This window comes from Lipotes vexillifer, unplaced genomic scaffold (genome assembly GCF_000442215.2).
Source record: "Lipotes vexillifer unplaced genomic scaffold, Lipotes_vexillifer_v1.1 scaffold1130, whole genome shotgun sequence".
NCBI lineage: Eukaryota > Metazoa > Chordata > Mammalia > Artiodactyla > Lipotidae > Lipotes > Lipotes vexillifer.
In genome coordinates, this window is record NW_006797877.1 from 278,602 (window position 1) to 289,805 (window position 11,204).

The 11,204-nt window shown below is 41.6% G+C and overlaps 1 protein-coding gene across 1 annotated transcript in view; it reads right to left on the reverse strand.

Moving 5' to 3' along the window:
* Positions 1-78: 78 nt before the first annotated feature.
* The window catches only part of DZIP1 (DAZ interacting zinc finger protein 1), a 53,843-nt gene continuing 42,717 nt past the window's right edge, over positions 79-11,204 (reverse strand). Inside the window, exons 16-23 of the mRNA XM_007469919.1 lie at positions 10,716-10,855; positions 7,425-7,587; positions 7,021-7,150; positions 6,256-6,309; positions 4,691-4,884; positions 3,410-3,540; positions 2,028-2,202; positions 79-155 (exon numbers count right to left, since the gene is read on the reverse strand). Coding sequence (XP_007469981.1) covers positions 79-155; positions 2,028-2,202; positions 3,410-3,540; positions 4,691-4,884; positions 6,256-6,309; positions 7,021-7,150; positions 7,425-7,587; positions 10,716-10,855 — 1,064 coding nt within the window. The remainder of the gene's footprint in view (positions 156-2,027; positions 2,203-3,409; positions 3,541-4,690; positions 4,885-6,255; positions 6,310-7,020; positions 7,151-7,424; positions 7,588-10,715; positions 10,856-11,204) is intronic.

Genomic DNA, 11,204 nt, shown 5'->3' on the forward strand with positions numbered 1-11,204 from the left:
CGTGTAGGCATACTGAAATACTGTGATTCTGCAATACTGCTGGCGTCTGGAAGGGCCTCCTGATGCGTGGGGTGACAGTTACACATCTGAAGAGTCACTCCAATCAGTCACAGTTACTAAGCTGCTTTTCAATGTGCTGGATTCATCCTGAGGTCCTGCGGAGGGAGAGAGGGGGGGAGGGGAGGCCCCAGTGATGAAACAAGCACACTGTCCACAGCCTGTAAAAAATCCTCAACCTCAGACAGTAATCCATCACTCGTGTCTGAGTCTGCTCGCGACCCCACCCCCAGCTCCTACAAACTGTGAAAGGGGCTGCGGACAGTCCCAACCTCGTCTCTGGGGTAGCCTCACGGGGCCCTCATAAAGGAAGCTTCCGCCCGGCCTCCCCTTGCCAGCATTCAGCACAGGGCCTGGAGGCTGGCAGCGGTCAAGAGAGGAGAATAAAATTAACAAGCCAAGGAGGGATTAAACGGTAAAACGGTGCCCCAGGTTTTCTAGGGTAGATGAGCTTAAACACGAAGTTAGTTCCAAAGTCCCTCGGGCTTCCCTGGTGGCGCAGTGGTTGGGAGTCTGCCTGCCGATGCAGGGGACACGGGTTCGAGCCCTGGTCCGGGAAGATCCCACATGCCGCGGAGCAACTAAGCCCGTGAGCCACAACTACTGAGCCTGAGCGTCTGGAGCCTGTGCCCCACAACGGGAGAGGCCGTGACAGTGAGAGACCTGCGCACCGCAATGAAGAGTGGCCCCCACTCGCTGCAACTGGAGAAAGCCCTCGCACAGAAGCGAAGACCCAACACAGCCAAAAATAAATAAATAAATTTAAAAAAATGTGGCAAGAAATTAAAAAAAAAAAAAAAAAGTGCCTTGAGCCACTGAAACAAGAGAGGGCTGAGAATTCCACTTGCATGTGACTCCAGAAATGTTTCTTTAAGGGGTGTGGGGCCATGACATTGGGGCGGAGGGAGGAAATGTACTCAGGGCATCCTCTTGGCCCTGTGTCCTCACAGAGTCGCCGTAGCATAAACATGTCTTTTGCTTTTTCAAAGATTAGGATGGATCTTGAGACAAAGCACAGAAAACTTACGACGGTGACAGAACAGAAGGTCAGTGTTATGACTGACACGTTGGTGGAGAAAAGAGGTCAAGTGAAGGTAGAGGCAGCAATGGCTCATCTCACAAAGGGCAGTGGGGGGCGGGTGGATGAGGCAGGAGACCCTGCTACAGACAGAGCAAGTAGAGATGTGCACGTATTTGTTAAAATTACAGATGTGGGAACAAAAGTCCTGAAGAGGGGGCATGAGGGGTGCAGGGAGTGGGGAAGGAGTCAAATCCTCCTCTGTCTTAGCAGAACTTCCACAGTTCATGTCTAAAGTCAGTGAGCCTAGAAATAGGGGTCTGAGCCCGTTGCTCAGAGGCACGGCTCATTGGACGCACAGATGAAGAAAGGCTGAGAGGTGGCGTGGAGAAGAATTACTCTGATAGAAAAAATACAAATTATATTTTCTGATTTTAAAAATTAAATGGGTTGAGAGGTAAGTTACTGGACTTATTACCCATACTCTAGCCTGGGTGAATAGGAACAATAGCATTGGATGGTTTCACTTGTCATTCATCCCACTGGCTACAGTGCTACAAGAAGAATCTTCCTTGGAAGAAAATAAAAATATTTATGATGATGAATGTATGTATGATGATGAATACAGGAAGACAGTCAGAAAAAGTGGCCTCATTGAGGTATATGATCAGAAATTTAAATTTCCGTGAGGCATCTGCACGAAGAGACTATTTATATGGGCATTTTCAAAAATAGATCTTTTAGAAATTTAAAGACTAAGGATTAGACCTAAAATTAAATTTTAGAAAATTAGTAAATATATACAAATCAGTAAGTTGTTCACATTCAGTCCTTGTTAAAGTAATGTAAGGAAAGCAAGATCTTTGTTATGCCAACAGTGTTTTTGTCTGATAACATATCAGCATAGCTTAGATATTTATAGAGGCTTCTGCTAGACACCAAAGCAGCGAACCTGCTCCCTTCGGCCCTTTCAGGTTAGTTGCACCCCAGGCACTTGGCACTTGAGTAGAATTTGACTCATTCTTCGCAGGTGGAGGTTCCTTCTGTTCTCTTCCAATTCTTCGCCCCAAAGACTTCTCTTCCTCTAAGGATGATATGTCCCAGTCATTATCGTCCACATCTGCACACTGAAAAAAAATACGTGGAGAATAATGAATGTTTCCTAAAGAAACTGTGTGTGTTAGAGCCCCTTGACCACTTTGTTGGCCAGACTGAGCCGCTGACACTAAATGATGAGAAGTTGGGAGCCTCAAAGGATCCCCCAATCTGGTCATTTGGTCATCTCTGGAGGGGAAATGAAACGGATTTGGAAATCTGTGCTTTGAAAGCAGAGGGAATCACCTCTTTTTCTGTTCCTTGCTGTGGAAATGAACGTTTCCTACTCAGCAGTCATGAATTTAGCAAATTCCAGGAACACTACGTTGTAGAAGTCAAGTCAGGATGCTCCCCAAGGAGCAGCTAGGCTGGCTCTGGGGCTCTTACCTCTGTGATACTAAGACATTTAACTGCAGGAGACATCACATGCGGACCCTGCAGAAACGGCCCTGACCTAAAGGAGCGCGTGTTTCTCCGGCGCCCCTTCTAAGGAAGATGCGGTGGCTCTCTCTTGACCTTTTGTGACTTATTCTTGGCTGTGTAACACAAGTGGCACTAACTTACGAACGTAGTTTGACGAAATGCTCTGGATTCCACAGATGAGCAGGGGAAGAATGAAATCTAATTCAAGGGAAAAATTAAGAAAAGAGCAACTACTACTGGCAGGCCCCAGCAACACAGATGAGCCTGCCCAGGTCTCTGTCCACAGAAGCACTTCCGGTGCCTGGTGTGGGACCTTGGAGTGTGTCAGGGCCTCCCCTCCACTCGGGGAGGGGAGCTCGGCTTTGCCCTGTGCTTGGGTCATGGACCTGAAGCATCTCTCCACCGACTCTGGCTCCCAACCCTGAAAGTCCCTATTTCACTTCCAGGTCTCGCCACGGTGGCAGAAAGTTTCCTAGACTCAGATCTGAAGTCCCCAGATTCTAATCAGTCACAAGTTTCTGTGAACAAACTACCTCATATCTGCAAACGTCAAATAATACACGTGACAGGATTGTGAAAACCTGTAAAACTTGATAAGCATAGGACGCATTATTACCAGTTATCCTTTCAATATCTTTGATTCTCTATGGAATAGGAAGAAATACGATACTGAAAACAAGACAATGTAAAAATCTCAACCTCTACTATACTAAATAATTATATTTGTTTTACATTTCACTGTAAACAATACAATTATTAAGGTATATTCATTAAAAGATGAATTTGTGTATGCTTAGCAAGTAAAAGTGATGTCACCTTTAGATCTTCTTTTTGTGCTTTTTTGATGAACGCCTCAGCAACATTAAGCCCACCAACTGGCTTATTCACACTTCTGTGATTTGAAACTGTCTTTTCAACTTTTCCAGTTAATGTTTTAATGGAGGTTCCTACAGGACCCACAGAAAATAGGTGAAGTTTAAAAAAAATTATATTTATCTTCAGTTCCAAAATAACCTTACAAACAATTTGAGAGAGTCTAAGCTTTGCAATACTTCCTGTAAAGAAGTCATGCTCCTCTAGACTAGAAGAATAAAAATTTTAAATCAAAGAAGGATGGTCTCATTCAAGTACATGGTCAGAAACTTTGATTTCAGTGAGGCAGCCTGCATGAATGGGATATTCATATATTGTTTTCAAAACCAGTTATTTTTAAATGATTATATTTTACATAATTATATAAATACATGGTATATACAAATTATATACAATAAACATTATATGTGATATGTTTAAAATATGTAATTTTTAAATTGCACTAAACAGAATTTCTTTTTTTTAAAAAATGACCCTTCAGCGTCACTTCTCCTTAGCAAATTATCAGCAGTTGCCGACTTGGACCTTATGTTCTTTTAGGATTGCCTCACATCCAAAAGGCAGCACAGTGTATTAGAACAGTTATTCTCAAGGTCACCCAGTATTAGGGGCTGAATCGTGTCCCAAATGCATATGTTGAAGTCCTTACCCCCATTACCTCAGAATGTGACCTTATTTGGAGGTAGGACCTTTAAAGAGAGAATCAAGTTAAGGTGAGGTCATTAGGGCGGACCCTAATCCAATACGACTGGTGCCCTTACAAAAGCAGAAAATTTGGACATAGATGCATGCCCAGAGAAAGTCAGTGTGACCAGACACAGGGAGGAGACAGCCATCTACAAGCCAACGACAGAAGCACAGACTAGAGCCTCTCCTCACAGCCCTCAAAAAGAACCAACCTTGCCACCTTGATTTTGGCCTTCCAGCTCCTGTCAGTAAGTTTCTGTAGTTTAAGCCACACAGTATGTGGTAGTTTGTTTCAGCAGCCCTTATATTTGTTACTAATACATCCAGGCGTCCCCAACCCCTTCCTCTCCTTCCACTTGAATATCAATTACCTGCTAAGCCCTGTCCATTTTCTTTAGGCGGCAGCAGCTTTTGGATTAGCCCCATCCTTTCCTCGGGCACTTTCTCAGCTCAGACTCCCCAGTGCTTGGTGCCCCCAGGTGAGAACCACTGTCCTAAACAAAATTTCCAGAGGGATTTTCAATAACAAAAGCTTACCTGTGGGCTTGGGAGAAATAGCAGAGTCCTCAATTTCACTTCCCTCGGTCCAGTCAGTGTCACTTTTGACGGTGTTCCTTCCAAAGCTACTCCTGTTGCTTTTAGATGACAGCACAGGAAGTAAGTCTGGCGAGACACAGGCCTGGAGGAGGTCCTCATCATCCAGCTCTTCCTCTGAACTGAAGGGAGGGGTCCTAAACAAATCAAAACCCAAATAGGGGACGCTGTTTCCCTAAGTTTCAGGATTTACCATGTGTCCCTTAAAGCAGTGGGAATTTTCTCCAGAGAGCATAAGTGACACCCATGTGGCCACAGAACAAGATGGCAGCCAGGGCCACAAAGGGCCGAAGAGTCATTTCAAATCCAGACCTGCCAGCCACATGGTGTATTTACCAAAATGTGCTGAAGTTAGGACATTACTCCTTGAAGCCCAAATTTGTATATTCTTAATATTGGTTTTCACACACCTAAGAAAAATATTTCACAGTGGAAAAAAATATTTTTGCAATAAAACTATGCCATCTTTTAAAATAGTGTCATTACTTACGGCTTACCTTTACATGGCACCCTACAAAGGACTTCTACATAAATACGTAATCTCATTTGTATCATCACATGAATTATCACCCCATTTTAAAGTGAAACAGAAATTCAGAGTGGTATTCACTCATTTAAAAAATATCCATTGAGCACCTAAATTCCACACAACGTTCAGTTACACTACATCCCATGAAATAAGGCTCTTCCCGCGAGATTATGTACATGAAAACTATTTTTGAAGGGTGAATTATTATTTATACTGTCTTTAATATATTTATTCTGTCTCTAGTATATATACAAAATGCCTTAATGAAGAAATAAAGCATCAATATCGCCAGAACAAGTCAATGATGATGAATTCAATTATTATAAAATTAGTTTTACTCAATTAATAACAATAATATACCTACAATTTATTGAGTACCCACATGTGCCAAGTACTGAGGCTGAGCCCTTTTCATATCTTCTCATTTAATTTGTAGAACTATCCTGTGAAAAAGGTAGCATCATCCCATATTACAGATAAGAAAACAGAGCCTTTTTAACAGGCAAGCAACTGAATCAGTGTCACACAGTTAAGGAATGACTGAGCTAGGGTTCTTAGTATCATAAGACAGCCTAAGAGAGTAAGGTCTAGGGCCATTATCAACTTCCACAAGGAGCTAGGACACTAAAATATCATCCGGCTACACTATCATGGATCCAGACATTAAAAAGCAACATCACGCATTTATCGAACATTACTAGACACCAGGCGGGAGGTGGGCAGTTGGGGGAAAAAAAAATAACAGAAATGACTCAGGTGTGGTTCCACTTGTTAATGGAGGCCACACGGGATAAGTACTGTTGACCCAGGTAATATCTGATAAAGAAACAAAGATGTAACAAAGGAATCACAGATTAAATATGATGTGTACTAATTATGGCTCTAGTGAACCACAATGAACATACTAATTTACAATGAAAGAAATGTTCAGTGAAAAGAATTTATAAACATCACCACCCCCTGCTCCCTCAGTACTCACGCAACAGTTGAAGACCTTCTGGGAAAATGATCTTCTGTGATATTTTTCTTAACTCTAAAAGCAAGAGAAAAATATTTCTGGTGTAAGTGAATAATGTAATTTAAAACAGATTTCGTGGGCCATGGCTGCTGAGCCTGCGCGTCCAGGGCCTGTGCTCCGCGGCGGGAGAGGCCACAACAGTGGGAGGCCCGCGTACCAAAAAAAAAAAAAAAAAATATATATATATATATATAAATATATATATTTCTAAGGAATTGGTGATTTTTGCTTTATTAAAGGGTGAGCAGCAGCAACTCTCCCTGAGACAACGAGAGATGGGTAAGCATTCCAAGTGTGATTCTCTGTTGGGTCAAACATTGCTGTGGGCTGAATGTTTGTGGCGCCCTAAAATTCATATGTTGAAGCCCGAACCCTCAGTGTGACGGTGCCTGGAGATGGGGTGATTAGGTTTCGATGAGGTTATGCGGATGGGGCCCACATGAAGAAATTAGTGTCCTTGTAAGAAGATGAAGAGAGACCAGTGCTCTCTTGCTCTCCCTGGCATGTAAGGACACAGTGAGAGGGTGGCCGTCTGTGGGTCCTGGAAGAGAAGCCTCACCAGAACCTGACTGTGCCAGCACCCTGATCTCAAATTTCCAGCCTCCAGAAGTGTGAGAGAATAAATTTCTGTTGTTTAAGCCACCCAGTCTATGGTAGTTTGTTATGGCGGCCCGAGCTGACTGAGATGAACGTTAATAAAAACATTTTAGGCTTGAAAATACTCACTTTGGAACAGATGTCCTATCGGTAAAAACAGGTCTTTGTCTAACCAACTGTCTGCTTTTGGGAAGAAGATGTATTGCTTTGGGTATTTCTCCAGTTGAAAGGGTGTCCACTTGAGAAGCACTGTACCTGTCTGGAATAGTGTCATTCGTGAGTCTCCATGACGTGAAAAGCAGAATAAAATACTACAATACTGTCTATGCTGGCACTGAAACGAACAAGCCTGTCTCAAGGGTCTAGACTCCACACTACAGGGGGGTTTTAATGTAAAAAACACAATCTAAGACCCAACATTTAATGAGTTGCCAATTAAGTTCCAAGGTTTGTGAACCATCTAAAATTATGAAACGGTTGTTCTATTTTGCTCCCATCTGCAGAAATGAAATGGCAGTTGGTAGCAGGCTTACCTGTGGACAGTTGTGTTCTCTCCTCAGTTTTATGGCTGACCTGACGTTCAAGGAATTCACGAATTTGCTGAATGTTAGGTATTTGTCTTTCTCGCTCATGTCTTGCTGATTCTATGGTTCTTAGCACTCTATTCAAGTGGTCACTTGGAATACCACGTATATCCTGAAGGAAAAAAATGTTAAGTTAATCAATTATCCTGGGGTGTTTTTCATTTCATGGACATTTGTCAGCATTAACCATGCCAACCTTTCGTCCTTACTGCTGCATGTAAGGTGAGGAATGCCCTGACATATAACACATGGTCCCAGTCCCAAAAGGAGCTCACGGGGCAGTGGGACACATAACGTGTGTGTATGATTGTACGTGACTGGCTAAGGTACGGGGCTGTAGGGGCCAGGACCAAATGCATGGAAGGCGTGTGTGTGACTGATTAACCAACAGTGCGAGGTATGTGACAAGGACCGAATGAGTCCACAAGGGCTAGAGGAATTCAGGGAGAGGGGCTTTCAGAGGCCCCACTGGGCCAAGAAGCCTTAAGGGGGAGGCTGGGTGCCTGAAGGATGGGTGGAGTGAAACAAGTAGAAAGAGGGAGTGTTCCAGATGGGTGGGATCACCTTGCGGGAAAGGCAGGCAATGGGACAGAAACAGTCAAGGCATGTCTAGTGGTTAATGCTACAGAGGAATGGGTGAGGAGAGAAGAAAAGGAGACTGATGCCAAAATGAAAAGCTTAAAGGTTGGTTATTCCACAGGTAAGCGAAAATCCTCAGGTTTTCAATTAGTAAAATGCCATAATTTAAGAGGTGATTTGAGAAAATTCTTTTGGATTTGAAGGGTATCAAGACAGAAGAAAACCAGTTAAAGAGCTACTTATTCATTTATTCAATATCAGTGTCACACACACACTCCCATCTCCTTCCCACCATTCCCCTCAGTCTTCCCCATCCCAGGAAGCGGCTCCACCACCCACCCAGTTGCCCAGGGGACAGAAATCTCCATCATCAGATCAACTGCTACCTCCAAGAAGAAGTTTTCTCTGACCTCAGTTATTCATTCCCCTCTACGTTTCCTTCATTTCACATCCTACAATCTGTCGTTATGGATCTACCGTCTGTTTGTGTGAGCAGGTGTTCAATATGTCTTCCTGTACCCTGCAGCTGGATGGAAAGACCCGATACTGTACAAATGTCAGTTCTTCCTAAATAATACACAAAATTTAAGGCATTTCCAATCAGAATCCCCACAGGGGTTATTCTGGAACTGCAGCAGCTGTTTCTAAAGTTCACTGGAAAACAAAATATGGAAGAACTGCCAAGAAACTTTTGAAATAAGACTAATGAAAAAGGCATGACCTATAACAGATACTAAGGTACAGGACAAAGTTACTAAAATTAAACCAGTATGGTGTTAGCAAAGGAACAGAAAAAATAGTTGAAAGGGCAGAACCGTTGAAAGTCCAAAAATAAATCCAAATGTACGTAAAAATGTCCTATATGATAAAACTGCTATTTCGGACAAACGAGGAAAGGGTGGATTACTCAACGAAAGATATTGAGACAATTGATCCAACTGGAAATGAGGTTAGATCTCTGACTCATTGTTTCCAAACTTAATTGTTAAAGCCCAGATAGACAAAAAAAGTAAACAAACAAAAAAACTATGTAAGCATTAGGAAAAAAATATAGCATGTTTTTATAATCTTAGGATAAAAGGAAACGTTCCAAATAAAATCTATAACCCAAAAACCATATGCAGACTGGAACTGGAACTCTCACACACTGATAGGGACAGTGTAAACTTTTACACTTTGGAAAATTATTTGGCTACACCTATTAAAACTAAACATGTATACTCTTAGACTCAGCAATTTCATTCCTAAGTATACAGCCAAGAGAAAGGAATGCCTATGTCCACCAAAAGACATGCACAAGAATGTAATGGCCAAAAAGAGCCCCAAACCGAAAATCCAAATGTCCATCAACAGAATAGATAAAATGTTGTATATTCATACAATGGAATACTATACCACAAACTACTGCTAAATGAAACAGTAAGTATGAATCTTACAGAAAAAAATCATAAGCAAAAGAAGTGACACAAAATAACACACAGTGTAGGATGCCACTCCTATGAGGTTCAAGAACAAAAAAAAACTAAGTCAGAATAGCCATTACCTCTGGCTGGGGAGTACGGAGTTATATTGACTAAGGAAAGCAAAAGAGAGTCTTCTAGGGTACTGGCAATGATGGATCTCTTTCTTGATCTGGGTGGTGGTTCAGATCATACACACAACCCCCCCCCCCGACACGTACATACAGATCTGTATACACACGTATATGTGTATATACACACGTATATGTGTATATACCCACATACACTCATACATACAAATGCATGCACATGTGTATATATACATACATAGATTTGTGCACACACACGTATACACAATATCCACACACGTGCAAATACACACAGACCTGCATACACACAGCCACATAAACATACATGCATTGCATGTACATTATGCACACATGTACATGTGCACATATCTGTGCACATTCCATGCACATACATACTTTTGCATACACATACATATATGCACATGTGATGTATACACACACACACAGGTATATAAATTCAGGTTGTTCAATTAAGTTTGTGTATTTTATGTATGCGATGAAAAATGTAAAAAGCAAAGAGTATTTATAACATGATGTACAGAACAATTCAATCTGGCAACAACGTGAAATACAATTCATTCATCCATTCATTTAATAAGGGTAGCTTAAGTGCTGATTTTGTAACAGGCAGTAATTCGGAGTTAACTTCAGAATGTAAGCAGCCCTGCAACTGCCTGGATGCAAACCCTGGCTCCTTCATCACGAACATGTGACCTGAAGCAAGTTACTTCACCTCTCTGTAAAATACAGATGATATTGTCACCTACCTAAGAGATTGGTTTCTATGTTTAAATGAGTTACTATCTGAAAAGCTCTCTGAAAGGTGCCAGGCACCCAGTGAATGCCAGCTGAAGTGTTTAATGAATCATGTCACATTAGCCTCCGATCTCCATATGTGACAGAACTGACATGCCTTCTTCTCTTCTCTGATCCTTTCTTATTTAAAAACAAAATAGGGAATTCGCTGTCAGTCCACTGGTTAGGACTCCGCGCTTTCACTGCCACGGCCCGGGTTCGATCCCTGATCGGGGAACTAAGATCCCGCAAGCCACACGCTGCAGCCAAACAAGACAAAACAAAACAGCAAATATTCCCAAAGTGGGTGAACTTACTGCACTAATCCCCAAGGTTTCCAGTTTCTCCACCAAACTCTGCTCCAAGACTGTTCTTATTTCCTTAGTGAGGGAAGGGTTATTCTTCAAGGTTTTCCTTAAATGTATCTTGTTATTTAATTTCTGTTCATTTTCCTTTCCTGAAATAAGTTTTTATAACGTATTAAAAAGGAATTAAACAAATACATTAAACCTCTAAGCAGAAAATGGCAAAACACAACTTCTAAACAGCAAGCAAGCATTCATAATGTTTTAAAGTTTTTGAATAGTTTAGTCATTCAGCACAATATATAATGCTTAAATACTGTAGCTTTTAAAACTACCTTACGGGGATATATCTATATGTATAGCTGATTCACTTTGTTATACAGCAGAAACTAATACACCACTGTAAAGCAATTATACTCCAATAAAGATGTTAAAAAAATAGATAAATAAAAGTAAGGAGTCAAGTAATGCTATATATATATATATATATATATATATATA